The sequence below is a fragment of the Boeremia exigua genome (assembly GCF_020726555.1).
Source record: "Boeremia exigua strain MPI-SDFR-AT-0100 chromosome Unknown C7974scaffold_1, whole genome shotgun sequence".
In the NCBI taxonomy this organism is placed as follows: Eukaryota; Fungi; Ascomycota; class Dothideomycetes; order Pleosporales; family Didymellaceae; genus Boeremia; species Boeremia exigua.
In genome coordinates, this window is record NW_025763518.1 from 2,095,888 (window position 1) to 2,123,082 (window position 27,195).

Consider the following 27,195-nt stretch of genomic DNA (forward strand, 5'->3'; position numbering starts at 1 on the left):
ACACAAGTCAAGACCGGAACGAACTCCAATGCCTCATTATACATGTAGCCTAAAGAGTCAGCTTGGTTCAATTGAGAGACAGGGAGTACTAACCATACGACGCTTACAGCCTGGAGCCGTGGACGACCTTGTAGTCGACAGCCATCTCGAGACCATCGTCGTTGATGACGAGGATACGGACGGAGCCGCGGCCGTTGTCGAAGGACTCGGCAAGGCGCGAAGCGAGACCGCTCTGGTCAAGGACAGGGAGACCCTGCTTAACGTCACCAGTCTCGGTCATGGCAACAACGCGACCGTCTTCACGGATGTCGAGAACGCGGTACTGCTTGAAGACAGGGCCGAGCATGTTCTGGACAACGACCGACGGGGCGGGGTTAGAGATGAAGCTGGACTCCTCGTGCAGCTGCTTGGTGAACAGGTCAACACCGAGGTAGCGGTGCTGGCCAGTCTGCGACGAGGTGGTGATGCGGATGACCTGGCAGGGGCGGCCCTGAAGGATCAGGAGATCGCCGATGCGGATGTGGTGGCAAGGGACGGTGATGGTGTTGGCGGAAGCCATCTTGCGTGCGGTCGCGGGGGCGGCGGGAACGTAAGGAGTGGGGACGTAGGGAGTGGATGCGGGGCGGGACCTCTGGACAGGAGCTCCGGACGAGACGGGGCGGCTGGGGAGAGGGGCGGGGGCGGCAGACACGTGAGAGTGCGAGACGCGGGAGTGTGCTACGCGCGAAGGAGCGGGAGCAGATGCGACAGACACGTGAGAGTGAGCTGCGTGCGAGGGAGCGGCAGAGACGTGGGAAGGAGCACTGGATGAGTACTTCTCCTTGACGATGATCTCTTCCTTGTCGTCGGAGTACTTGCCGCCGGCGAACGAGTCGGAGTGGTGGTGGTGGTGGCGGTGGGGGTGGATGGGGTGGGCTACGCGTTCGGCGACCTTGTGGGCGACCTTGTGTGCAGCGGAGTGGGCGGCGTCACGGAACGAATGGTATTGACCTTCGTTGTCGTAATATCCCATAGAAAGGCGGTGGTGCTTGGAGGGGGGCGCGGTGGAACGGGCAGATGACTCTACTCGAACCTCAGGATAGCGTCGGTCGACGGTGTCCTGGTGCTTGGCAGTGAAGGTCTCGCGCGTGTAACGGGAGTCCTCAACAATGGGGCGGGTGCGTTCACGGAACTGACGCTCGGTAACGTCGATCTGTGTGGGGGCGGAGTCGGTGGCAGGGCCGTGGACAGTGTTGAAGTGCCTGTCGTAGGTGCTGTCCTTGATGTCGATGTGGGTGTGGGAGTGAGAAGGTTGGGGCGGGAAGCTGGGAGGAAGGAAGGTCAGCTATGGGCAGGGAAGAGGAGGTGAGGGAAAAGTGGAGACGTGCGTGTCGCTCTGACAACAACAATGCAATTGAGTTTAGCGCCGGCCCGTGGCTGCTAGCGGCCAAGCTCAGGGGCTGGGGTGGTTGGGCCGGAGCTGGGGGGTGGGCCGTGCTGAATGCGCTGGCAATGGGCAAAACAAAAGCTGAGATGAGGCAAAACAAGTGACTTACCGCTCGGGCTGGCGCGACTCGTACTGGGCGTGCGACTGACGGTCAAAGTGCTGCGCGCGCTCGGGCTGGCGGTAGTGCGTCTCCTCGTGGATATGGACCTCTTCACGCTGCGGCGGGGGCTGCGGGCGGCGGCGCTCTTCCTCGACGATGCGAATCTCCTCCTTGACGTGAGTCTCGTGGACCGGCGGCGGCTGCTGCTGGTGCTGGTGGACGGTGGCGGTGAAGGATTCGTGCGTCTCCTCGTGCTCTTCCCGTGCGTGTGCGTGGGGCTCAGGTAGCTTGACGTCGCCTTCTACCTTGGTGCTGGTCTCCTGGCTGACCGCGTTCCGATACGCAGCCGGGAAGACACTGAAGGGGATCGGAACCTACGCTGTTAGTTTCGGCCTCTCTCGATTGACGTGTAGCAGCGTACTCGTGCTTCAAAATCCAGTTTGCCGGAGTCGGTGCGTTATTCTCAAAACCCTTCGAACCGTTCGAAAACAGGTCGAAAGGAATCAAGAACAACTTCTTGGCTCCTTTGGAGGGTTGCGATGAAGTGCTGGGAATAGGCAGCGACGTGAAGGTGCAGTAGCGGGGCGAGGTGGAGGAGGGACGGAGCAGTGAGGCGCGGAGGGGGTCAAGTAGATTGGCGGACAGGTGCCGTCAGCTGGGTCGTGTTGTGGGCGACGGTTTCACAGGGCAGCCCGGCGCTGGTGGAAGGAACGATGGGAAGCTGTCCGCATGCGGCCTAGCCGTGTTATGTTCTCGGCTCTTAGCGCGCCGCAGCCTCCCCTTTTCGTGCCCACCACAGGCCCACTGCACCCTCGCAGCGCCTCGCAGCGCAACCGAGGCACCTGTGCAGCTGCAATTCCAGGTGCTGAGCACTGCGCGGCTGTTGCCCGGACGATCTGGGCGCTATGCACGGCGCAATGGCAGCAACTGAGTTTCGACTCCACAGAGTTGCCGGGAGCTGCTGCACCCTTGCGAGGTATCAGCTCAGCGGGGCCACTTCACACGCGTGGAGCCTGTCAATTGGCCGGCTATTCGTCCTTATGCAGCGGTCGATATGGTTCGCGCGCAATCGACATTTCCCACACAATCTCAGCAGCCCGTGTTGCGTGTTCATGCAGCTGAAGCTCCCAGCCATTCCTTTTCTGACGCGTCGCGGTTGGTCAGAGCTGTCGAGGGGGCGGCGGGAGGCCGGGGTAGCTTGTCTGTCGATCGCGGCTAGCCGGCCCAAGCTTCACGTGCAACAGGCCTGCCCGTTGAACGGCCGATGCCAGGTGTTGTTTGGGTACCAGTCAGGTTGATGTGAGCACCGTCGTTTTCGCTCAGCGGAGAGCAGCCTCGCCGACAGTGGACCACGGTTCAATGCAGACGTCATCGATGTCGCATCACAATAGCGTCGACCTCTCGGCGTCGACGCAGCTCCACGTTCATCAAGCAGATTGCGGCCGTCATCTATCTGGAACGTTGCTACGTTTGTGATCTGGCAGCCTCATCTTCGATGAAAATTCGTCTTCTCGATACCTTGAGAACCGCTTGTCAGGCCAGTTCTTGTGAGATGTTTGTCGTTCTTTCTAGTTTTGGTCACCCATGGTCCTGGAACCTACAGATAGACGTTGAAAAGCGCAAACAGGATCTATTGATCACAACTGTTGAGTAAGAGCGCAGAGATAACAAATATCACCAAAGTTGAATCTCGCCACGGCTGATGCAAGAGACGCGCTTTACGAGCCTTACAACCGAAAGGCAAGTTCACGCGACGTTTGACACCAGTCCTCCTCGACCATGATCTCTGAGGCTGTGGCACCTTTGAGCATCGGTACCAACCTGACACCCATTGATGCTACCGGAGCGCTTGATTCGTCCCTTTGTACTTGTCTCTTCCAGCTGTGGCGTCCACCAGCAAACGGTGTCTGGGTCGTGCAACACCAACAGCAGTGTATGCGCCCAATCTAGCCATGATGGTACAGGTCGCATCTGACCGTGGATGCGACATGCAGTCCAAGCTCGGCTTCCTTCCGGTCCAAGTACCACACCAGACGGCAACAGTATGCTCTTCGACATGGGTCGACCTCTCCTCAACCCGCCCACCCGTCACAGTCCTCTCTCCTTTGCACGTCCGATTGTGAAGACAATGATACTGCCCCGCCTTTGTACTCCGAGGATTCCGTGTCTGGCGCTACTGACATGGGCTGAGTGACACAGTACCGTTCTTGACGTCGGCAAGCAGACCGACCTCACCGTCTCGCACACCGTTGTTCGCCAGGTCTTTTCTGAAAACCCTCCCGCTGCCACTGCTGACCGGGCTACCGCTGTTTCAAGTACACCAGGTCTGCGGTCAGTACCCCGTTGCCTATCCAGGAGCAAGCATTCCAAGCCACGGCCGCACAAAGGCAATCTGCAGACATTCCAATGCCCCACCGACTTCATCGCCACGCGCAGATGACAGCTGTCAGCAGTCGACTGTCTCGCTCAGCACAGCTCGATCTGAGTCAGGAAGGGCTCAACTACCCGGAACAGCTTGAAGCGACCAGAAAGCCACTTAGCAAACCTCATAGGGAGGTGATGGCATCGCGAAGTCAACGCAACCACCCCTGCCCATTCCAGTCCCGCCCGGCCCCGTTACGTTGCCTCGTAACCTTAAGCACTGATTGGGAAAGTAAGGCACTGGGTGGTCCTAGGCTCCCTTGTGCGAAGCATCTTCACTGGGGAAACGGGAGATGTGACCAGGCGTCTTGCAGGCATCCGTATAAAGAAATTCTGGCCCGGTGGTCTGCAGCTCACCGTGTTTGCTCTGCCGGTCGGGCGCTATCCAAGTCGGTCAGATCCTCGCAACCACATCTGTGGACTACAAAGGGTTTCTATCCCTCGACCATTTTGCTAGACACTTGAATTGTGAAATCTCGCAATATGCGTTTCACAGCATGGGCACTGCCCACACTCATCACATCGGCAAGCGCACGCTTTGTGATGTACGCCGATGAGTAAGTTGTGCTTTCTAAAGTCTGTTCTCCTGCTGATCATGTTAGATGGCACCCTACTCGACCAACCAACGCTGCAGATCGTGCTGGCATCGATCATGTTGTCCTTGCTTTTGGTGGGTACTCCAGTGTCGTACTATGTCCATCACTAATACGACCAGCCGCTGCGAACAATACTGCAGGGTACTCGCCTAAGGTTCCGATCTCGACTATTCGCTCAGAATTTCCTGATGCAAAGATCATGATTGGTGTGTTCGTCCTTCAACCATCTTGATCTCACACTAACAAGATTAGCTGTCGGTGGATGGGGCGACGACACTGGCTTCAACACAGTCTCTCAGTCCGACAGTACCATCCAACAGTTCGCCAGCGATGTGAATACCATGCTGACAAACACTGGTGCTGATGGCGTTGGTAAGTAGAGATGCAATCCTCTGAAACTTGACTGACATGTCTAGATATCGACTGGGAATATCCTGGTGGCAACGGTGCTGACTACAAGGAGGTCGCCAACTCAGCCAAGACGTACCAGATTGAAGCGTTCCCGAAACTCCTCGCAGCAACTCGTGCAGCTATCGGCCCCAACAAGCTCCTCTCCATCGCCGTCCCCGGCAAGAAAGGTATGTAAACCGAAAGAATCTCCTACTCATGCTAACCAAACCAGGTGACATGATCGGGTTCACCGCCGACACAGGCCCCAAGATCTGGCCCTCGGTCGACTACGTTAACATCATGTCCTACGACCTCATGAACCGCCGCGACAACGTAACCGCGCACCACACCTCCCTCTCCGGTTCCCTCGACACAATCAAAAACTACCTCGACATCGGCGCCCCCCCGTCCAAGATCAACCTCGGCTTCGCTTACTACGCCAAATACTTCACCACGGCGGGCGACTGCACAGCCTCCCCGCTCGGCTGCCCCATCGTCCCCGCCGAAGACCCGATCACCGGCAAGGACCTGCTGACCAGCGGCGCCTGGACGTTTGAGCCTGCCCACATGAATCCTGTTGATGCCTCCGCCCTCACAGTTTCTTATGACGGCACCTGCGGCCCCGAGAAGGGCACACGGTGTGCGTCAGGCTGCTGCTCACAGTACGGCAACTGTGGAACCTCACCCGAGCACTGCTCCGGCGCGTGCCAACACGCTTTCGGCACGGGGTGCACTGATGCGGACGTCGCGGGCTCGTGGCAGAATGCCGCGGCGGGTGGCGTCGTCGACGAGGCAGCCGGTGGAAAGTACTACTACGACAAGGCAAACGGGCTTTTCTGGACATGGGACACGCCCGATCTAATCTCGCGCAAGTTCGAGGAGATCGTGCGCAAGTACGAGCTCGGGGGCGTGATGGCATGGAGTCTGGGCGAAGACAGCGCGGACTGGAGTCACGTCCACAGAATGGCAGAGGAGCTTGCGCGCGCGCCGCTGCCTAATGCTCCCTCGTCGCCCAAGCCCAAGCCCAAGCCCAAGCCTAAGCCCAAGCCGACTTACAACTCCCAGCCTAAACCCCAGCCCAGGCCATCATACACTCCCAACACCAAACCCAAGCCGAAGCCGAAGCCTAGGCCTTCACGCCCCACCCCACGCCCTCCTCGTCCCTCATACAACCCTCAGGCAGAGGATTGGCAGTCCCTCCCCGGCAACCCCTCGCTGGAATCAAACCCCAACTTGCCCTATGACATCGTCTGGGTCGACGGCACAACGGACGGGTCGGGGAGCAAGTGGGATGGGACACCGGGGTCTCCCGATGATTACGTTGTTCCGTGGGGCGGTAAGAGTGCTGCAGGTACAGGGGGAGATGATGGCTCGTGGGCGCCAGGCAAGTACGATCGTGTCGCTCAATCTGAGGCGGGGAGGGTCCCTGGGACTACGGAGGCGCCAGCTGGTTATGCGGGTGAGAAGGCGCAGGCGCAGGGGGAGGAACAGGGGCCGGCTTGTCAGGTAAAGCGGGTGCGGAGGAAGAGGAGGGTTATAAAGCGGAGGGGTGCGGGCAGTGTTTGAGGAACGAGCGGGTAGATAGGAAGCGAGGGTAGATGGGTGGTTTGGACGGTTTGGGTGGTTATGATTTGCGCATGATTATGGTTATGGTAATGAATTAACGAATATCGATACTAGCAATGAACTAATGGTATGACTAGCCAGTCTTGTTGGTGTAGGTTGAATAGTGTCCATTTTTCCGTGGTCTAATTGACGAAGACTGCATCGAACAAACACAAACTATGCGCTGCAACAAGGAGCTAGGGTGAGGCTCACCGGTCGCAAACAAACATCAAACAACAGGTCAAACCCAAGAAGGCATCGTAAGTCAGATAAACAGGCATATAGAAGCCTCTCGGACTCACAATTCATTGCTTCAATCGCGTCTCCTCTGCTTTTGCTCTCTCCGATCCAATATCGCTCTACACGCCTTCGACTGGGTCCACGCTCTCTCGTCACTCATCAGATCTGAACACTTATTTTCTAGACGTCAGTCTTAAGACCACAACATCACGGTTGCATTGTTGTTGGCGAATTCGAGCTTCTCAGGTACGAATGTCGTTGATCCCACCTGCACTCAACAGTCGCCTACTAACCAGATCTAGTTAGGCGACGCTACCCATAAACAACGGGACTTTCCGACCTCGGGAAGCAGCTGGGCAGCAACAGATTAAAGCCTCCAAGATTCTCTCTTCACAATTGCCCACACGTGCCTACGCCGCAAGCAATGGACACGAGTGCCAATGCACCGGTCTGTCCAGACTGGGTCTTTCTGAACAACTCCAATGTCCAGTACGTACATACGACCAGACAAGCTCGTCACTAACACTGGCTAGCGTCGCAAAAGATCGGGGCTGGTTCAAGACCTACACTCCTTTCGCCTCTACAATCACCCATTCACCCTTCACGACCCCTGGCCAATTCCCGGTCTTAGGGGTAGGCACCGTTGAGATCCCCACCAAACGCTCGCCCAAACGGGCCGGTGTAGCCTCCCACGACTCTCTACACCTCAAGGAGGTCTTGCACGTGCCTGACTTCATCTGCAACGTGATTGGAGCCCCGATTCTTTCCGATGGCTACAACGTGATACTCTCAGGACGCTCAGGAACCATCAAAGACGCCAAGGGCAGGAACGCCGCTTTCTTCGACCCCAACAGACCGCTCTACACCATCAAGCTTCGAACCCACCCCGACGGCCCCAAACTGGGTTCATATGCACTGCGCAAGGACACAATGTACGTGCTCAGCTGCGAATGGGACGCCGCCCAACAGCGTAGATGGATAGAGTTCAACAACCGCGGCGCAGAAGCTGCCCACGCCGCTGGCACAGAACCACCGTACACGGCCGTCGAGAAAGCATTTCTGAAGGCGCACTGGCGCGATGAGTATCACTTCCTCCTCCCCCACGGCTTGCATATCCACAAAGAAGAGGACCGCGCCGAGGGCCGCGCGATTCTGCGCTCGCTGATGGAGGCCGAGGAAACCTACGATAGTGACGGTGACGACGAGGAGTTCTCGGACGACGAAAGCCAATTTAGAGGCCACCAGGCCGACTACAACTTCTCTGAGAAACAGCTCGAGTGGATCGAGACGCATTACGGTAACTCGGAGGTCTTTATGCTGTCGTACGGTCTGAAGTTCTACGACGATGACGATGTTGAAGAGGCGAAGGCGATTGCGAATGTGATGATGGCGGATGACGATGACGAGTAGGTTTTGTATCGGTATGCTGGGGTCGATGTATGCAGTGAGTTCTGTACTCCACCCACGTTTGCGCTGCCCACCTGGCACTTTTGTGGATTCAAACAATCTTAATCATAGTCAGTACGCCACAGAAGTAAGTGACTCCATTAGATAGAGCGTATACACCGCACGAAAAAGGCCCTGATATGTTTGCAATACTTCTTGCCCGATGCTGGATGCCTATCTGATCCATGTGCGAAGTCGGTTCAACGGTGGAATGTGACGAGACGTCATGTCGATGTGGACGTGGACGTGAAACCTGTCCTACGAGAATATTCGCATCAGTATCTGCATTCGCCTACACCAGCAGCCTCTTCCTCGGCGGCGTTCTAGCGTTCCCATCTCGTAGGTGTTCATACTAGCGTTCTCTCGGCGTTCTCATGAGCATTCACTTACACTTTAAACTGCTTATGCATACGATTTGAACTGCTTATACTCACGCATTTGCATAAAATGACAGAGAGCAAGAAATAGAGAGAACGATCAAGAGAAGTAGGGGGGTCAATGAACTGCTTATGCTTACGCTTACCTAAAACAACAGAAAGCAAGAAAGAGAGAGAAAGATCGAGAGAAGGGGGGATGCTTGCACTACTCATGAGTGTAATCGTGCTGATAACGGAGACTCATGTTCAGTTGCTGGTCCGGTTGGACCTTCACTGCCGCTACTGGGCATGGAAACGCAAATCAAAGGGCCAGATCCTGCGATTCTGCGGATTCTTTCGAAGCTCTGAGGCTGATTGCAGTGCGTCTACCGGTCAGATCATAATACTTATGCTCATCGCAATGCTGGACGTCGTGCGAATGAGGTGGTGGAATCAGGACTTGTACAGAGGGCTGAAGCGAAGGGCGAAGCGAAGGACGAAGCGAAGAGCTCAAACTATGTAAAGCTTAGCTCCCTCGCTACCCAGCCTTCATGTGCCAGTCAGAAGTCCCGCTAACGAGTCCCCCCGCACTGAACACTGGTTCGCGTTAAGAGACCATCTCGCTACCAGCAACAGCCCTCCACTCAGATCTCGGTAGGGCCAAGTCGAGGCTGCCTGTAAGCGCTGGGTGCGGGGAAATGGATACTAAGAAGATTGGCACTCTGAGAACCTTGGTATATCTTCTGACTATTCGATATCGAACCGCTGATGGACCTGATGGAAACGCTTACGGCACGCCTGACAGATGATACTGACGCTTTTGGCACGCCTGGTAGAGGCTGATAAGCGCCCTCACACATCTCCATCTCTCTGCTAAGCATAAGCAGTTCATTGAATCTCCCCCTTCTCCTCGATCATTCTCTCTCTTTCTTGCTCTCTCTTATTTTATGCAAAAGCGTAAGCATAAGCAGTTCATTGAATATGTATAACCCTGCTAGAACCTCTGTCTTGCTCGTAGAAATTCGCGCTGCTCCTTCACATCCACTCTGATTGGCTTCACTCTGTATCTTCTTTACATCTACCAGGTACCCCACATCTACCTACTCTACACCTACCTACTCTACACCAGCCCCACATCCTCTATATCCAGTCACCTCCTCTATACCCACTCCATTTCCTCTAGATCTACTCAACATGGACCACATCTACTCTGCCTACTCCGCATCCTCTCCACCCCACGAATCCCCACACCCTCCCCACGCCGCCGAAACGCAAGGCGCCACCACGCACAGCGACGCCAGCCAAGCACCCCCCGCCGCCGCCGTGCCAGACGTGAGTTCCCTCCCCCGCCCTAACACCTCCGCCCCAGGCCGACATAAAGCGGGCCCTCCTGAGCATTACGCATCTCGAGCTCGTGAAAGTGATGCAGAACCTCGAGGTGTGGGATCAGGAGGTGTGCGCGCTGGCGGCGCGCTGGTACGACGAGATGCTCGATCTGCGACTGTGGCTGGTGCGGCTGTGCGGCATGCTGAATACTGAGATCAGCGTGGCAAGATGAGGTGGGTGCGCGGGGGCAGCGTCGGCACTGCAGTCTCGGGGGCCCGCCTGGACTGCGGTGTGCTGGTGCTGGGCGCTGCTGGCCGTGGTGCGCTGGTTGGGACTCGGATCCGCCCGTTTCCTTCACGCGAGCCATGGCTCCGTCGGACAGTGCGCTACATCGGGGCTTCAACACCTCGCGTCTGGGTTCTGTGCATCTGAGCTGCTCTGTCTACGCGTGTGCTGTCTCTGGTTCGTGCGTGTGTGCATGCTTTCTGTGTGCGCTGTCGAAGCGCGGGTCATTCGTTTGCCGCGCTCCATGCGTGGTGGTGTTGTACGTCTGCTCTTTCCATGCTCTTTGCCTGCTATTTCTGTGCTTCGAGGGCGACTTTGACGTGTGTTACATTCCCTTTGCGTGCTTTTGCGCGTTCTGCGTTTTGTGCTGCGTACGAGGAACAACTATAGCGCACCCCACGGCCCTTGATTGAGGCGGACATACTGTTAGAAGGTCAACATGGCAGGTACAATATCAATATAGCAAGTCCTGATATGATAGACTAGCACAGCTCTGTCGCAGATAAAAGCATGTCAAAGCCAGCTACTGCTATATTCACATGGACTCGTCTCGGGCGGGCACACTACTTACAGCAGTACGCTTATCCTCGCCTTTTAGCGGTCTTATCAGCAGTCTCGCCCTGTTCCTGGGAAGCAGTGTTCAGAGTGTTGCGGCAGCTTGTTGGATGGAGCGATGCCACCACGATATATAGCCTGCGAACAAAGTCTGGGATTGAATCCCATCAAGAATTTTTCCCACAAAGACGATATCGATTTGCTAAGCATTTCACACGACTTTTGCTAGCCCCGCGGGCAGCGAAGAGAGACCATTAATCCTATCTAGCACGCCGAGAAGCTCGTCTGCCCCTTGCAGTTCGCCGTAGTCGCGACCTTCACCGCCTCAGAGCCCTTCTGCACGCCCTTGTACTCCTGGCACACCTTCTTGACGCCCACACCACACGAGCCCTGGACATTGGCAGTATCGCCGAAGTTGGAGTTGATGCCGACCAGCGTCGCGACCCCCGCTGGCCTTCAGGTTGGTCACGACGACGTTGCGCGGGCCGCCGTTGTTGGCGCAGCCGCCGCAGCTGCGGTACAGTTTGTTCACGTCGACGGCAGTGAAGTCGGCGATTGTGACTGTGCCGCGGCCCTGGTGGTTTACGATGCCGTCGGCGGCTTTTTGCGCGCCGCCGCCTGGGTCGGTGTTAGTTGAGCGGGCTTGAGGGGGTTCGGGAGTCTCGTCACGTACCCTTGATGAGGATATCGCCCTTTCCTAGCGCGATGACGGCGCCTGGTACACATCGTCAGTCACGGGCGATTCAAATGATGATCTCTTGACAACATACTCTCGCACACTTCTCTGAACCAGACGTTGGTCAGGGTGCAAGCGCCTTTGCACTGGATGCCGTCGACTTGGTTTCGGCCGATGATGACATTGCTGATTGATGCGCCGTCCTCGAGGATGAAGACAGGAGTGGGGCCCTGGGGTTCTACGTCAATCGCACAAGAGCGGCCGCGGTCGTACTCCTTGTTGCCAAAGTCTCTCGAGCCTGAGATCACGCTGGCGGTCGGGAGAGCCACAATCGATCCGACTCGTGTAGGGATGTTCAAGGTCTGCCCGAGGGCAACTCCCGAGACCGCTGCACCGACGAGGCTGTATTCGAAGCGCATAGTGAAGGAGGTAGACCAACGGAAGCGTATGGTATCGGTATGTGTGAGATGAGAGGACGGTGGAGGCCAGGAATCGTTGGAGAGAGAGCATGCAAAGCGAAAGCGTCCTCAATACTTAAGTACCTGGTAATTTCGAGGCGAATAGACTGAAGTCATCTTGTGACCCTGCGCAGTCCTACTCGTGGCACTTGAGCGTCCGACGGTCTGACCCTTCAATCTACTGTGCACAGAGTCATGACAAGGAGTAGGATCCTCTGGCACCGTATTCCTAGTATTGGTATACCCTTACACAATCTTCAGCTGCAAGGACCATACAAGCAGTAATTGCCCGAGGACTACTCTAACGGTATTGCGTCTGTTTCTCTTGGCCACCCAATGGACACGAGAGGTCAGGGTTTCGGTTGGTGGACGGACGCAATTTAAGTTAAAACTCCGTCTTGGCGGACCCTCCTTTGTGGGGAGCAGCAAGCTATGTCGACTTGGCTCCAATCTTGCGCGACCGGGCCTGTTCATGATAGATAGATTGCCTTTGCCCACCCATCTGATTAGATATCGGTGTGCTCGCGTCGCGACTTCAAAAGTGTCGTGGAAAGGCTGACCGTACCAGGCATGCTCCGACTGAGAAGAACTAATATCAAAATGACCAGCAAAGGTTGTTGTTATCCTGCCATCGCGCCCCGAGCAACAGGTCTTCTGCCATTGAACCCAGCACAGGAAGCCCTTGGCTTTGGGAACGAGGATACGAGTAAAACTGCACTCGGCTTCTCGCTGCACTCGGCTTCTTGCTGCACTCAGCTTCTCGGCGAGACTTGAAGAGCACGGTTAAGTGGAGGTGGAGTGGTGGATGGGGTCGTGTATCTAATTCGCTTTTGTCTGGTATCTATTCTCGCCGTGCATCGGTGTACATGTCAATATGCTCCAACGCACTCCCTCACTGCTTACTCACTCGCCGCGCACTCACAGCCCACTACTGCGTCAACGGCGCATCATACACCAACACCACATGGTCGTCGCCCGCCGTGATAACCACCTCCCCACCACCCTGCACAAATCCCAGCACGCCGCCCCCCTCCCCACCCCCCCTGTGCCCCCTCCACTCGCCCACCAGCCCGCGATTCGCCGCCGTCGTCCCGCCCCGCGCATCCCACCGCCTCACCACGCCATCGTACCCGGCGCTCGTAAGCAACCAGCCGCCCGCGCCCTCCTTGCGCACAAACTCCAGCTTCACCACGGCCTGCGGCGACTCGTCGTCGGCGTGCGCGTCCTCGATGCGGCGGCGCACGGCGAACCGGTGCGCGGTGTCGAAGAGCGTGATGCTGCCGTCCACGTTGCCGGCGGCCATCAGCGTCAGCGGCGCGGATGTGAACGAGAAGGTCTCGACGTTGTCCGACCCGGCCTGCAGCGACGCCAGGATGACGCCCGTCTGGCCTGCGGACGCGGACGCGCCTTTGGCGGGCGCCTGCTTGGAGCCGCCGGCTTTGGACTTCGCGCCGGCGCCGCCCGAGGACGGGCCGGGCTCGGACGACAGCCGCGGGAGCCCCACGATGCGGATCTGGCCCTCTGGGCCGCCGACGGCGAGGAACGCGCCTGTGGGGGGGACGGCGATGCTGTATAGCCCGCCTTGCACGAGGAAGCGCTCGTCGAGGCCGGTCAGGGCGACGACGGTCTGGGCAGAGGGCTCGATGAGGCCCTGGGAGGCCGCGTCGCCGAAGACGTCCCAGACGTAGAGACTGGAGTCCTCGCTGACGGTGGCGAGGAGGGCGCCGTCGGGGGTCCAGCAGCCGGCGGTGCAGGCCTCGGTGTGCAGGTAGAAGGCGTGTAGGACCTGCAGCTCGTTGCCCTTGTCGGTGGACAGCTGGTAGACCCACACGGAGCCGTCGTTGGCGCCGAGGGCGACGACGTTGGGGTGTGCGGGCGAGGGGTTGGGCGCCAGCCAGGCGATCTCCTCGACCTCGCTGGCCTCGGCCAGGAACTTCCACTTGTTGCCGTCCGGCACGCCCTGCCACACGCGCAGCTTGCCGTCAAGGCCGGCGGTGGCGACGAACTGGCCCTTGGGCTGCGAGAAGGCGACGGCGTTGATCGAGTCGGAGTGGCCGTCGAGGGTGAAGATGCTCTTGAGGCCCTCGCGCTCGCCGGCCTGCGTCGTGTGCGGCGTGGCGGTGATGTCGACAATGTAGCCGACGTCGTCGCCGCCGCCGGTCGCGATGATCTCGGGGTGCACGGGGTGCTGGGCTATGCAGAAGATCGAGTCCTTGTGCTCGTCAAAGTGCGTGACCGAGTCGTTCTGCAGGTTGATCTCCATCTGCTCGTCGTCGCCCTCGTCGTCGCTGTCCATGGGCACGTCGCCGTCGTCCTCGACTATCTCCTCGGCCTCCTCTGCGTCGAGCACATTGTCTTCGTCGTGGTAGTCGATCTCGGGCTCGTCGTGGGGGTGTTGCGCCGCCATTGCGTGAATTATGCAGTGATTGTCTGGAGAACTGCCACGGCGGTCAAGCAGTTTTATGTCGTGGCGCTGCTTAGAAATGCTGCAGCGCTTCCGCCGACGACTTTTTTGTTCGGCATCACGTCGGCTGGAGGGGCTAACCCCACGCGACAAGACGTCACTCGCTTAATCAGCGTAGGGCTGACAATGCACATGTTACAAATCTCATACACGGTACACATACACTACAGCTTGCTGCCCGCCTTCCGCCTCTTCTCCTTCTCGCGGTCGCGCAGGAACCGCCGCAGGATCTTGCCCGACGGCGACTTGGGGATCTCGTCGATGAACTCCACGCCGCCCGTGATCCACTTGTACCGCGCCTTGGTCTTCTCCACGTGCTTCTGGATGTCGCGCGCCACCATCCTGTCGCTCTCCTCGAGCCCCACCGACGGCGACTTGACCACGAACGCCTTGGGCACCTCGCCCGCGTCGTCGTCTGGGATCTGGATGACCGCGCAGTCGTTGACCGCCGGGTGCGTGAGCAGGTGAGCTTCCAACTCTGCGGGCGCGACTTGGTGGCCCTGCACGTGTTAGTTTTTGTTTTGAGAATCGAGTCGTCAGCCTACCTTGACCTTGATCAGCTCCTTGATGCGGTCTACGATGAACACGTGCTCGTGCCCGTTGGCGCTCTTCCGTACCACCGCCTCATCACCTGTGCGCATGTACCCGTCCTGGAACGTCTCCGCGTTCGCCTTGTCGTTGTTCAGGTACCCCAGCACGACCGCCGGCGACTTGACGAGCAGCTCGCCCGGCTGGTCGTACTCGGTGACCTCGTCGCCATCGGGAGTGACGATCTTGCACTCGATGCCCGGCAGAATCGACCCCGACGAGCCGAACCAGATGTCATCGGGCGATGTCGAGGTGACGACTGTGCACGTCTCGGTGAGCCCGTAGCCCTGCCTGATCTTCCAGCTGGGGAAGATGGCCTGCAGGTCTTCGGCCGTCTCTTTGCCGAGCGGCGCCGCGCCCGTGAACAGCGACCATACAGAGCTGAGGTCGTACTTGGCCAGCAGCGCCTTGTTCTTGGTCATGAGGATGATGATCGGGGGCACGAGGAAGAGCGTGTTGATCTTGTACTGCTGGATTGCTTGCAGTGTGATCTGGAAGTCGAATTTCGGCAGCACGATGATGCCGTCGCCGCGGTACACGGAAGCGTGGCTGATGACGACTAATCCGTAGATGTGCGACATGGGAAGCAGGCCGAGCACGTTCTCGGTGTAGTCGGACTGGTTGCGCACATCCTTGATGATAGTGTCTCTGTACGGCTTCTCGAAAGCGCCGATTTGCACTGCAGATGTTAGTGACGAAGTAGATGCATTGAACAAACATACTGGTATTGGCAATCACGTTCCTGTGCGAAATCATGACACCTTTGGGGAGTCCGGATGTGCCGCTGGAGTAGCACAGGAAAGCAGCCTTCTTCGCACCATCCCCTTCCTTCCAATCCAGCTTCTCTAGCTTCTCGAGCTTCTGGCCCTCGCGAATAAAATCATCCACCGTCTTCATCCCACTCGGTGCTCCCTTGCCGCCCGTGAACTCCTTCGCCAAGTCCAGAATATAGATCCGGTTGTCCGGAATCCCGCTATTCCGCGCAGCCTCCCGCGCCGTCTCCAGCAGCGGCACACACGTGAACAGCGCCTTGGCACCCGAGTTCTTCAGCTGGTACTCGAGCTCCGCGGCACTGTACGCCGCGTTCGCCGGACTCTGCACGCCGCCCAGGCGGTGCGTCGCCCACGCCAGCGGCAGCGTGTCGAGCGTGTTGACCGAGAACACGCCAATCACCTTGTCCCACTCGGACCCTTTGTTCGGGTGGAACCCCAGCTCTGCGGCCAGCCCGCGCGCCAGGAAGTCGACGCGCTCGCGCACCTCCAGCGACGTGTACGTCTTGCCCGTCAGCCCGCACGTGAACGGGTTGTTCGAGTAGCCCAGCGGGTGCCGGCCGTAGTGCTCCTCCAGCATGAAGTCGCAGATGGGGACGGAGTCGGGCGGGGAGAACGGGAGGCCCGGGACCCATGACGGCGGTGTGAAGACCATGGCGCTGCGACGAATGTCAGTTGATGCTGATTGAATTGGAATGGCGCCGCGACTCACCAGAGATTTATGCTGGAGGTCGGCCGAGGGTGCCCGGGATCTCTTCTTATATGGGGCGATGGACTAGGGCGCTGATGCCATGCCCATCAGCACCGCATCAGCAAGCATCCGACGCCAACGCCATCTTTTCTCCACAATCCGGGGTAAGTAGCCGAGGTCTGCGTCCGAACGCGGTTAGTCTATGCTCCGGCTATACTAATTGAGTCATGCCGGAGCGAGCTTTCGCCGAGAGCGGAACGGTGCGCGTTGTCGACAAGAGCGAGCTTGGCATCATCTATCATCTCTAGACTATCGTGAAGTTGCTCCATCGACATGTTGTGTGCGAGGTGTCACCATCATGGATCGCTGGTGTCGTGCGTGTGCAGACGACCTGCAGCACATGTACTTCGGTACGGCGCGTCATGACCGCCCACCTTCGTGCGTCGAAGAACCTCACTTCACCCCTCCACCAGCGCGCCTTCACCTGTAGACACAAGGTTTGTCGGCTCCAGTGCCTCTGTGTACGAAAATTTTCCAGCTCGATTTGGTAGCTGCGTCGCGTTTCATGTGCTCAGCCTTGCGGTCAGCCCAGACGAAACCTGCACGTCCTATTCACTTGTCTACTTCCTATTGTCTTCGCGGGCCGATTTCTCGGTGACTTTTCTTTCTGTTGGTTGTCGGGGTATACGTTCAGAATGGACCCGAAGTGTAAGATCTCGGCCATGGACTCGGCCATTGCGGATATGTCCAACGAGGACTCGTTCTCGACGGTAGCGGGTACTCCAAGTGACGATACTACCTCACTTACACAGGAATCCACTCCAGTCGAACAGCAGGAACCTGCTCTAGTCGCACAGCAATTACTTGCAGCAGTTCTACGGCAAGAAGACGAAGCCTCGACAAGAGCGGACAACCTGAGTGACAACCCTACGACAGTCACTCAGATACAAGATGCGGCAACCTCACAACCAGCGAAACGGCGTAGAAGCAGCTTCCTAGCACCGCCAGGGTTTGACTTTGGTGATTTTGGAACGGCTGCCTCCCAGCGAACTCGCAGAGCAGCAGCTCGAAAGACAATTCCGCCGCCAGGACCGCAGGAATCGCAGGAACCGCCACAGAAGCGCAGAAGAACAGGAAGCAAGAAAGCCACTATCAATGAGTCTCATGATTTGCCCACCGAGGAAACAAGTGCGGCTCCAGTCAACGAGGTATCGCCGCCATTGGATGCTCATGAGGTGAAAGCAAGCCCTCCAGAGCGCGAGAAAACGCCTCAGCGAGATCAGGCAGCTGCGGCGCTGCCTACACCTCCGCAAACGCTGAACAAAGCCGATACGCAGACCATTGCACAGTCATTGCTGCGCAGATCTGCTCGCGAGCGACTCCCTACAAAACGCTACCAAGAGTCGTCAAATGAAGAAGTGACGCCCTGCAAAAAGAGAACCAGAACAAGTGTGGTGTCTGCTGGAAGTCGCAATGAGAGCTTGTCAGCAACGAGGAATCGCAAAAGCCGCGTTGTACGCTTGAGAGTAGGCTCTAACCAGGAGTCCAGCCAGTCGATGTCCTTGACAGAGTCGTTCAGCCATCGACAGAAGCGTGGGGACTCCAAAGGTTCTCAGATCTATCAAAGTCAGGTCAGTAGATGGATCGGTCCAGATTGCAGACACTAACGTACACAGAATCAGAGCGTTGCAGGAATTGGCAGCTTCCAAGACCACAGCCCGGAAGTGTGTGCACAACCGCAGTCGTCTCCAATATTAGCAGATAGTCAGGAGCTGTACTCTTCGCATTCTACACACAATGATGACGCGACTTCACACACGACAGCTCACCTTCAAGAGCACCTCCAGACCGAAAAGAATTTGGCAGGACAGCACTCCAGTACTTTGATGAGACAGCGACAGAGATCAGCTTTGACCCCCGAGGCATCTCCTCGACAAGCTGATGCTTCGACGTCGCAAAAGAATGCTGGAAAAAATATCTCGTGGCAGACACAGCCCACGCAGCCTTGGTTCCCGTCATGCAGTAAGTCTCCGCGGATCATTAATGTAATATACTAACTTCTCAGACGGAGCTCCTAGCGCTACATTCCCAGCAACAGTGCCCACGCAGTCGATTCATGCATCGCAAGCAACGACAATCGACGAGGCGCCGATCCAGCTGCTTCCATCCACCCAGACACTGACCAAGCAGGGGCTGCACGACATCGCCGACCAACTCCTCGCACATCGCACTTACGGCCCGCCAAAGCCAGAGCCGGCTGGCCAGCCGTCCGTCTGGGCCGATGCGCGAATGGATCTGTGCGAGACTCTGCACTACTTCCGCAGCTATCAAGGCGCCTGCCATTCCACCGGTGGCTTCGTCAGGGGCTTCATGTTTGACAAAGTTGCCCATCCCCGCGACTACACCGACAGCAATGTCGTCATCGCACGAGCCGGCGGCGGCCAAGTCAGGGACAAGAATTCCGGCGAGATGAAGGCCACTGGAGATCAGGTTGAAGGCATAGTCTCGCAGAACCTGAGGAACTGCATGAATCATTACAATCCAGTTGTGATCATCACAGGGACTGACAACCCGCACATGCCGTCTCAGCCTCCACACCAGTACTGCGTCTTGGACCACTTCAAACCGACCCACATCTGGACCGAGAAGAGCGGCAAAAGCAAGATCGTGCGCTATCGCTTTGAAAAACTCAACGCGAAGAAGGATTCGTGGTGGCAGGCGAAAGACACTGAGGATCCTGTCGAACTTGGCTCACTCCCACCGCCGGTCAGCAAGGCCTGCGGCACCTGTGCGCGCGAGTCTCTGCAGATCTATCTCAATGGCTGGATGTGTCTGCAGCCGACCTGCGGCTCCTTCTGGCTCATCCTGCCGTCTGGGTCTGACTACCGCCGCGGCAGCACGCCCTTCGAGCCCGACGAAGCATCGCTGACCTACGACCCGCGCTTCCTCAAAGCCCACACCCCCTGGCCCAACGACGACCACACCTACCCCCTGACCTCCACCGACGCAGCCACCTCCGCCCACGCCGTCCCCGGCGAAGACACTTCCGAGGCCTTCACCCGCGGCGTCGTCTGCCCGCGCTGTGGCCGCTGCACCTCGCGGCTGTCCTGGACCGGCTGGGAGTGCACCTGCGGCTGGACCAAGTCGCCTCCACACACCCTCATCCCCGCGCTCTCCACGCGCGAACCCCTCTGGCCGCTCTCCAACGCGTACACGCCGTCGCGTGACACGCACTCGCCGCTGGTAACCGTCTCCGTCTCCTTCGCCCACGGCTACCGCATCAACCGCTACGCGCTCCCCGGCATCGACGGCTTCGTCACGCACATGATCGCCAACGCGCGCGTCGCCGCCGAGCCCCACGGCCCGGACGCCATGTTCGAGGCGCTGCAGGCGCAAGACATCGGGCTGCGGCGCCGCGCAATGGACGGCGCGATGCTCAAGGGCGGGATCTACACGCGCCACTTCTGCGTCAACTACGGGATGCCGTACAAGTTCATCGCGGCCACCGAGTCCCACCCGTTCCCGCCGCACCCGCACCCCGTCTCCACGGCGCGCGCCAGACTCGACTGGGCCGCGCGGTTCCTGCTGGCGCGCGAGCCCCCACCCGAAGACGCAGCGGCCTCGCCCCCCTCGTCTCCACCCTCGTCAACCCCGCCCGGGCCCCCCTCCCCCCTCGCCTCCTACACCGCCCACTCCTTCAACGAGGTCCTCGCCCTCGGCTACTTCGAAACCCAGCGCATCTCGTACCACGACGACGGCGAATCCGCACTCGGCCCCACCATCGCCACCCTCTCCCTCGGCGCCCCGGGCACCATGCGCATCCGGCTGAAATCCAAGCACCACCTCGGCGTCTCCAGCGCGGGCGTCTACACCGACGCGCCGCCGCTGCCGGGCTGCGTTGCGCACGCCGCGCGCGCCGCGCTGGGCCCCGAGTTAGCCGCGCTGCGCGCCGGGCCGGGGAAGCAGTACAGAGCTCGGCTGAAGCAGATTCCAACGGAGCTGGGGCTCAAGGCGGGCGGGTCTGCGCGCAATGCACTGGTGCTCAGGGTCGCGCATGGGGATGTCGTGCTCATGCAGGGCGAGGAGGTGCAGCGGTTCTATGAGCATGCGGTGGAGCATCAGGGGAAGTTGCGGTTTGCGCTGACGTGTCGGTATATCGACGGGGGGGAGGGGGGGGAGTCCGGGTGTGAGATTGGGGGTGTGCGGGATGGGGAGGGAGAGGGGGGGTATGATGGTGCGATGCTTGGGGAGGAAGAGTTAGTGCAGGGACACGAGGGGTGCATGAAATGGGTGGATGATAGATACCTAGGATACACGCTCCTTCAGCACAGTGCAATCCCCGCCCCACCGTCCCTATATCCACACCCCCAGCCTTGCTCCTCGAAAGCCTTCTCCACCGCGTCGAGGCTAATGCTATTCCTCCTCAGACACCTCCAGCTTCTCCGGCCTCACGCAATTGCCCACACAAACGCCTCAATACTTAGCAGTGTCAACCTCAGCAATGCCGCATAAGACAGCCTTGAGTTCCAGCAGTTTCTGCTCCAGTCTGTCTACGCGGAGCCTGTTTTCGTCGTGCTTCTTGCGTGCTTCTTGCGTGCTTCTTCGAGCGCAGCAGTCTCGTCTGGGATGAGGAGTTCGGTGTCGCAGGTGAGCAAGTGGTACTGCTGGTTCATACCATCGTTCTCGTTGGGGTTTGTTTCGCTCATGATTGTAACTTACGCCATGGTGCTAGCACCCCAGGGATCTTGCCGGCGTCAATAGAATGGTGGAAAGGCAGGACAGAAGGGCAGTAGAAACGCTTGAATATTTTGGTGGTACGTAGACGTATAACAGAGGTCCATGCTTGACCCTCCGAACCGCATGCTTTCCCCGCCCACCATCCGCTATGCTCTCCCATCTCCTCCCTCCCCCTACGACGCCGCATACTCCTTATTAAACGCGCGCCCAATCACCATCCGCCGCACCTCGCTCGTCCCCGCCCCGATCTCATACAACTTCGCGTCCCTCAGCACCCGCCCCACGGGGACCTCGCTCATATACCCCATGCCGCCGAGCAACTGCACGGCGTCGGCAGCGACCTCGCTCGCGCGCTCGGCAGCGTACAGGATCGCGCCGGCGCAGTCCTGCGTGCGCACGACAGGCGCCTCGAACCCGTCGTCGACGGCGCGCGCGACTGCGTATGTAAACGCCGCGCTGGCCCGGTACTTGGTGTACATGTCTGCGAGCTTGCCCTGGACGAGCTGGTTGTGCGCGATCGGGATGCCGAACTGCGTGCGCGTGTGCGTGTACGGCAGCGCGGTATCGAGCGCGGCGCGCATCAGCCCCAGTGGGCCTGCGGACAGCACCAGGCGCTCGAGATCCAGGCCCTCCATTAGCACGCGCACGCCGCGGTTCACGGGGCCGAGGACGTTGGCGTCGGGGACGAAGACGGAGTCGAAGACGAGTTCGCCCGTGTTGGAGCCGCGCATGCCGAGTTTGTCGAGTTTGGCGGCGACGCTGAAGCCGGGGCTGTTGGTGTCGAGGATGAAGGCGGTGATGCCCTTGGACGCGGCGGTGGGCTCTGTTTTGGCGTAGACGACGATGGTGTGGGCGTCTGGGCCGTTGGTGATCCACATCTTGGTGCCGTTGAGGAGGTAGCCGCCGTCGACCTTTTCGGCCGTGGTCTTCATGCTGACGACGTCGCTGCCGGCCGAGTGTTCGCTCATGGCGAGGGCGCCGATGCGCTCGCCGCTGATGAGGCCGGGGAGGTATTTCTTCTTCTGCTCCTCGTTGCCGTTGAGCATCAATTGGTTGACGCACAGCTGGCTGTGGGCGGCGTAGCTGAGTCCGATGCTACCGCTGGCGCGGCTCAACTCCTCCATGACGACGCAGTGGGCCTGGTAGCCCATGGCGAGGCCGCCGTACTCCTCACTTGCTGTGATGCCGAGGAAGCCCGCCTCGCCGAACTTGCGCCACATGTCGTTGGGGAAGGCATTGTCGCGGTCAGTGCGTGCGGCGACTTCCTCAGGGATCTCGCGCCGCGCAAACTCCTGCACGCTCTCACGCAGCTCATCAAGGTCGCTCTGTGACGGTGGTGTGAAGTTGGCGGGGTGCTTGGTCGACGCGTGGCGGATCCCGAGGGGCGCAATCCGGGCGTGGCGGAGCGAGCGTGCGAGGCGAGGGACCAGGGCTGCCATTGTGTGTGAGAGTTGTAGGGATTGTGAGGATCGTGTGAGAAATTGTGTAGTCCAGCAAGCGGAGAACAGCGGCTTAGCTGAGCCGAGGCGTGTGGGGACGCACGGATGGGGAAGGCGGAAAGCGACCGCTCGGCTTTACCAAAGCGGCTACCATTCGGAGAAAACATCTTACACATTTCGAGGTCAATGACTCGACATACATGAATGCTCCTCAATCAGTCGATTACTATAGTTTCAGTCTTACCCTATTGATCTTGGCAGCATCCAGGTGTAAGAGTGCCGTTAGTGAAATGGGTATCTACCTCGCAGACCTTCCAACAGCCACACAGTACACACTGTGATATGCCTGGTGCCAAGCTTTGGGCAGGGTAGCGTGGGCAGGAAAGGGTGAGAAGATGTAATTGGTGTGGGAATGAGCAGTTGCATGGAACTTCTTTCCTGGAATATATGAAGAGCGCCGTCAGACGAGCAGTTGCTGTATGGCGCTCTGGTTCTGTGCAATGCTCCGAATCAGCAGAGCATTCGTGCAGCAGCCCTGCACACATCAGCCTATTCCAAGACAAACCTCCATATCCAAAACCCCCAACCCTGTCATTACTCACGCCTTCCGATATCCTTCCTCAATGGCCCTTCCCCTCCACCAACTCCTCCACTCGCTTCAACCCCCCCTCATTACACTCCCCCACATCCAACGCCACCAAAAACCGACTGACGCAATTATACGCCGCCACCGTCGCCGTCAGCTCCACCACCTGGGTCTCACCCAGCACCTCCTTCAGCGCCGCCATCGCCGGCTCGGAAACGCGAATGTGGCGCGTCATCTCATCGGTATAGCGCAGCACCGCCCGCTGCTCTTCTGACAAGTCCTCCAGCCTCTGGCCTTCAGCCTCAGCCTGCTCGCCACCTAAACATGGAAGATCGAACACAGTGCGCATGGCGGCCTCGCTGACGCCCGCGCCCAGCGCCAGCCGCGCGTGCACGTCCCACTCGTGGCCCGCCTGGTTCAGCACCGCGACGCGGCTGATCGCGAGTTCGCGCAGCCCCGCTGGCACACTGGTTTGCGTGCGGATCGCGCCGAGGAACGAGGACCACCCGTCGGCGACGGCGGGGTTGTGGAGCAGCGCGAGGTCGAGCGGGATCAGCGGGCGTGGGTGCCGGCGGGCGGATATGCGGGCGTAGACTGGTTCGGCGGCGGGGGTTTGGGGGGTGTTGGGGGCGTAGGGGACGCGCATTGTGCTTGGGGTCGTTGCGGTGAAGGGGCGGGTGGTGGGAGGAGTGGATGTCGTAGTGCGGGTGGCGAGACGTGTGAGAGTACGAGTGCGAAGGAGCATTGAGAGTTTGGAGTGCGAGGGACGGCGATTATATATGTCTCAAGACCGGCAGCGGGGTCGGCACTGGGAAATCGTTTTCCCATGCTCATCACAGGCCGTTCTGTCATGCATTCGCTCATTCTTGTATCTTTGTTTGTGGTCGAGAAAATGCTTTTATACACGCTAAACGCTATTTACAAAACAACACATGCCTACAACCGGCTCTGCTCGTCAAACACGTTCGGCAGACGCGGAATGCCCTCCAGACGGCCAGTCTTAGCGCCCGACGGCGCCAGCGTGACGTTGTAGGTGAGGTCGAACTTGGCCTTGCTGTCCTTGCTGGGCTCAAAGTCGAGCAGCAGATCGTCCTTGACCGCGAACACGGTGTCGTTCTGCACCCACTGGTCGTCGCGGGGGTACAGCTGGGTAATCAGCGGCTTGAAGTTCTCGGCTGTGACCATCAAGTGGATGTGTGCGGGGCGGAAGGGGTGGCGGTCGAGCGTCTTGAAGAGCTGGCCCGCAGCGCCGTCCATGGGCAGCGAGTACGCGGTCGGCTTGTAGCAGTAGTACCAGTACTCGCCGTTCTCGTTGGTGGTGAACTTGCCGCGCAGGTTGTTCGGCTTCTGGTTCTCCTGGTCCTGGAAGTCGTACTTGCCGTTGGCGCTGGCCTGCCAGATGTCGATGACGGCGCCGGGGATGCCCTTCTTGGTGTCGAGGTCGCGCACCACGCCGTGCATCAGCGTGACCTGGCCGTCGGGGTGCGGGTCGGTGATGATGGACTCGCCGAGCTCGCGGAAGGGCGAGTGCGGCGACCAGAAGGGGCCGAGGATTGTGCTTGATGTGGGCGCCTCGCCGGACTCGTTGATGTGCTTGTGGGCGATCTCGTCGACCAGCCTAGCGGGTTAGCTCGTGCTGCTTGCGGATGTCGTTCAACTTACGATTCTAGCCCCAGAACGTCGGAGATGCGGTGGGCCTCGTTTCTCGAGGCAGTTGTGGTCTTGCCAATGGAGTTGACGAAGCGGACACCCTCAAACCACTCCTCGTTGGTCAGCTCGACCTCGCGGGTGAAGTCGTGCAGGTGGCGGATCAGCGAGCTCATGACGAAGCGTGTGCGGTCGTCGACCTTGGGGCCGATGGCGTTGATGACAGCGTCGGTGAAGTTGGGGTCGAAGCGGTGCTTCGCCTCGCCCTCCTGGTATGTGGGTGCAGATGCCATTGTGATGTGAAGAATGATATCAAGTGAATGATGGTATGTGGCACTCTTCACAATGTGGGGAGCATTCTTATATGGCGTCGAGCCAACCAGACTAGCACCATTGAAAATCCGCGCCTCTAGCCGGGCATCAGGCGACTATCTGGGTTCTCGAAGCTGCGGCAGCGCGCCCGGCTGGTGAAGCTCTGGTACGCGAACGATGGCGTGCAGCTGAGCGATTGCCGACGTTGAAGTGCCCCGCATTGTGGTCGAAGCAAGGTTTGACCAATGGGAGAGCCTACAAACATAAGAGCCGTGGAAGATGTCTCAGCCGGCTGCGAGCTGTAAAGTTACGCTGTTTGGAGAAGCGGGGCTTAGTCATCCACCTATCGTCTGTCATTGAAGATTGTATCGCTGTATTCTTTGGTTATACAGATACTGGAGGAGGTCTGCCACTTTATTTGGAGCTGCTCCCAGACTGCTCACGCGATTCAATTTGTGATAAGTCATCGGCTTCAAGATGGCTGAGTCGATTTGGTGTTGTGGTGGGGTAACAACGTTTAGTGTTGCTTACGAAAGCACCCCTGATGGCATACCCCAGCGCCAGCCTCGTGGAAGAAGACTGAGCCGGCCTTAGTGGGGCGTGCAAGTCGGCTTTCTCTCGGTTCCAGACGCGGGTGTTTGGCGTCGCGAATTGATGGCTGCGAGATCTGGAGACGGCAATGCTGTCTCTGGCACGATCCATTGGAGGCAGACACACACGCACCGCGAGATTCCACACCTCGGCCGCCAGCATGACGAAACACCACTTGATGTGTGGCACGTGGGTGAAGCCCGGCGTCATCATCACCGTCTCCTTCGACACCGAGACGCTGAAGCTGGAGCTGGTCAAGAAGACGGAGATTCCACATGATGAGCCGATTAGCTGGATGGCGTTTGACGTATGTGGATTGTGAAGATGTGGCAGAGCTCAATGGCTGATAGCGGCAGCACCAACGCAAGAACATCTACGGCTCGTCGATGAAGCGATGGACCTCCTTCCGCGTCGACGCGCCAGACCAGATCGTGCAGACGGGCAGCCACCCCATCGGCGGACACCGTACGTTGTGCACCGTAGACCGCAGCCCAGCTAACAGCCCCAGCCAGAGCGAACGACGCCGACACCAAGACGCGCGCCATCTTCAACCTTCCCGCAAAGAAAGCCCCGTACAATGTGTACTGCAACCCGTTCTACGACCACGCAGGCTTTGGCAATGTCTTTTCTGTCGATGAGTCCGGCGCGATGAAGGAGAACATCCAAAACTACGAATACTGCGACAAGACAGCCATCCACGGCATGGTCTTCGACCCAACCGAGACGTACCTGTACAGCGCCGACATGTGGGCAAACCGCATCTGGTGCCACAAGAAGACTGACGACGCCGGGCGCATGGAGACAGTGGGCTTCACCGAGGCGACACAGCCCAAGGACCACCCGCGCTGGGTCGAAATGCACCCCAGCGGCCAGTATCTGTACACGCTGATGGAGGGCGGCAACCGGCTGTGCGAATACGTGATCGACCCGACCACCAAGCTGCCCGTCTACACACACAAATCCTACCCCCTGATTCCCCCAGGTACGGCCCCTCTCCCTCACGAAAACCGTAGCTGACTCCCCAGGCATCCCCAACGCAGACACCATGTACCGCTCCGACGTCGTCACCATCACGCACTCCGGCAAGCACCTCTTCGCGACCTCGCGCGCCAACGCCTTCGACCTGACTGGCTACATCGCGGCGTTCTCACTCGCGCCCTCAGGTGCAATCGAGCGGCAGCTGTTCCTCAACCCGACGCCGACGTCGGGCGGGCACTCGAACGCCGTGTCGCCGTGCCCGTGGAGCGACGAGTGGGTTGCGCTGACGGACGATGAGAAGGGCGGGATTGAGATATACCGCTGGCAGGACGGGTTTCTGGGGCGGGTTGCGAGGTTGGAGATTCCGGAGCCTGGGTTTGGGATGAATGCGATTTGGTATGATTAGGGGGTGGTGGTAGTGAGATACTGATAGTGAGTGAGAGCGAGCAGAGCGGAACAGTGCTCAGGCGAGGCACAATGCGAACCGAATACAATGGAATCACGCTGAACTT

General features: G+C 58.8%; 9 protein-coding genes across 9 annotated transcripts; 5 read left to right on the plus strand and 4 right to left on the minus strand.

Annotated features, from left to right (window-relative positions):
• Positions 1–103: 103 nt before the first annotated feature.
• C7974DRAFT_407926 (uncharacterized protein) lies at positions 104–3,358 on the minus strand (the record flags this gene model as incomplete). The annotated part of the gene is made up of 4 exons (XM_046143282.1): positions 104–1,304; positions 1,536–1,883; positions 1,948–2,073; positions 3,258–3,358. 4 exons carry the CDS (start codon positions 3,356–3,358, stop codon positions 104–106), a joined length of 1,776 nt encoding a protein of 591 aa, XP_046002984.1.
• Positions 3,359–4,238: 880 nt separating this feature from the next.
• On the plus strand, positions 4,239–6,627 carry C7974DRAFT_17441 (glycoside hydrolase superfamily). Its single transcript, XM_046136217.1, has 6 exons — positions 4,239–4,504; positions 4,550–4,617; positions 4,663–4,749; positions 4,796–4,915; positions 4,960–5,121; positions 5,166–6,627. The coding sequence occupies exons 1-6, from the start codon at positions 4,431–4,433 to the stop codon at positions 6,497–6,499; spliced, it is 1,845 nt and encodes a 614-aa protein (XP_046002985.1). The 5' UTR covers positions 4,239–4,430; the 3' UTR covers positions 6,500–6,627.
• A 546-nt stretch (positions 6,628–7,173) lies between these two features.
• Positions 7,174–8,336, plus strand: C7974DRAFT_325674 (uncharacterized protein). Its single transcript, XM_046138974.1, has 2 exons — positions 7,174–7,267; positions 7,312–8,336. The coding sequence occupies exons 1-2, from the start codon at positions 7,203–7,205 to the stop codon at positions 8,186–8,188; spliced, it is 942 nt and encodes a 313-aa protein (XP_046002986.1). The 5' UTR covers positions 7,174–7,202; the 3' UTR covers positions 8,189–8,336.
• Positions 8,337–10,206: 1,870 nt separating this feature from the next.
• Positions 10,207–10,623, plus strand: C7974DRAFT_383187 (uncharacterized protein). The gene has a single exon (XM_046140740.1). The coding sequence runs from the start codon at positions 10,272–10,274 to the stop codon at positions 10,602–10,604; it is 333 nt and encodes a 110-aa protein (XP_046002987.1). The 5' UTR covers positions 10,207–10,271; the 3' UTR covers positions 10,605–10,623.
• Positions 10,624–11,010: 387 nt separating this feature from the next.
• C7974DRAFT_459901 (pectate lyase) lies at positions 11,011–12,227 on the minus strand (the record flags this gene model as incomplete). The annotated part of the gene is made up of 4 exons (XM_046146124.1): positions 11,517–12,227; positions 11,420–11,461; positions 11,216–11,364; positions 11,011–11,136 (listed from the first exon to the last, which is right to left on the minus strand). Exons 1-4 carry the CDS (start codon positions 11,839–11,841, stop codon positions 11,011–11,013), a joined length of 642 nt encoding a protein of 213 aa, XP_046002988.1. The 5' UTR covers positions 11,842–12,227.
• Positions 12,228–12,808: 581 nt separating this feature from the next.
• C7974DRAFT_459902 (uncharacterized protein) lies at positions 12,809–16,495 on the minus strand (the record flags this gene model as incomplete). Its single annotated transcript, XM_046146125.1, has 5 exons — positions 16,415–16,495; positions 15,655–16,361; positions 14,890–15,611; positions 14,513–14,844; positions 12,809–14,318 (listed from the first exon to the last, which is right to left on the minus strand). Exons 2-5 carry the CDS (start codon positions 16,355–16,357, stop codon positions 12,809–12,811), a joined length of 3,267 nt encoding a protein of 1,088 aa, XP_046002989.1. The 5' UTR covers positions 16,358–16,361; positions 16,415–16,495.
• A 556-nt stretch (positions 16,496–17,051) lies between these two features.
• Positions 17,052–21,291, plus strand: C7974DRAFT_419759 (uncharacterized protein). Its single transcript, XM_046144220.1, has 3 exons — positions 17,052–18,024; positions 18,070–18,415; positions 18,459–21,291. The coding sequence occupies exons 1-3, from the start codon at positions 17,089–17,091 to the stop codon at positions 20,903–20,905; spliced, it is 3,729 nt and encodes a 1,242-aa protein (XP_046002990.1). The 5' UTR covers positions 17,052–17,088; the 3' UTR covers positions 20,906–21,291.
• A 12-nt stretch (positions 21,292–21,303) lies between these two features.
• On the minus strand, positions 21,304–25,095 carry C7974DRAFT_348998 (Intradiol ring-cleavage dioxygenase; the record flags this gene model as incomplete). Its single annotated transcript, XM_046139422.1, has 4 exons — positions 21,304–22,562; positions 23,279–23,805; positions 24,117–24,773; positions 24,818–25,095. 4 exons carry the CDS (start codon positions 25,093–25,095, stop codon positions 21,304–21,306), a joined length of 2,721 nt encoding a protein of 906 aa, XP_046002991.1.
• Positions 25,096–25,865: 770 nt separating this feature from the next.
• On the plus strand, positions 25,866–27,089 carry C7974DRAFT_407938 (uncharacterized protein; the record flags this gene model as incomplete). The annotated part of the gene is made up of 4 exons (XM_046143283.1): positions 25,866–26,012; positions 26,062–26,170; positions 26,214–26,687; positions 26,731–27,089. 4 exons carry the CDS (start codon positions 25,866–25,868, stop codon positions 27,087–27,089), a joined length of 1,089 nt encoding a protein of 362 aa, XP_046002992.1.
• Between the last annotated feature and the right edge of the window lie 106 nt (positions 27,090–27,195).

Bases quoted from the DNA above. Each gene is read 5' to 3' on its own strand.
- C7974DRAFT_17441 (XM_046136217.1), top strand. From the start codon at position 4,431: ATGCGTTTCACAGCATGGGCACTGCCCACACTCATCACATCGGCAAGC. The intron at 4,618-4,662 runs GTGGGTACTCCA...TAATACGACCAG, and splicing joins TCATGTTGTCCTTGCTTTTG to CCGCTGCGAACAATACTGCA. The intron at 4,916-4,959 runs GTAAGTAGAGAT...TGACATGTCTAG, and splicing joins CACTGGTGCTGATGGCGTTG to ATATCGACTGGGAATATCCT.
- C7974DRAFT_419759 (XM_046144220.1), top strand. From the start codon at position 17,089: ATGGACCCGAAGTGTAAGATCTCGGCCATGGACTCGGCCATTGCGGAT. The intron at 18,025-18,069 runs GTCAGTAGATGG...TAACGTACACAG, and splicing joins CTCAGATCTATCAAAGTCAG to AATCAGAGCGTTGCAGGAAT. The intron at 18,416-18,458 runs GTAAGTCTCCGC...CTAACTTCTCAG, and splicing joins GCCTTGGTTCCCGTCATGCA to ACGGAGCTCCTAGCGCTACA.
- C7974DRAFT_325674 (XM_046138974.1), top strand. From the start codon at position 7,203: ATGGACACGAGTGCCAATGCACCGGTCTGTCCAGACTGGGTCTTTCTG. The intron at 7,268-7,311 runs GTACGTACATAC...AACACTGGCTAG, and splicing joins CTGAACAACTCCAATGTCCA to CGTCGCAAAAGATCGGGGCT.
- C7974DRAFT_383187 (XM_046140740.1), top strand. From the start codon at position 10,272: ATGGCTCCGTCGGACAGTGCGCTACATCGGGGCTTCAACACCTCGCGT.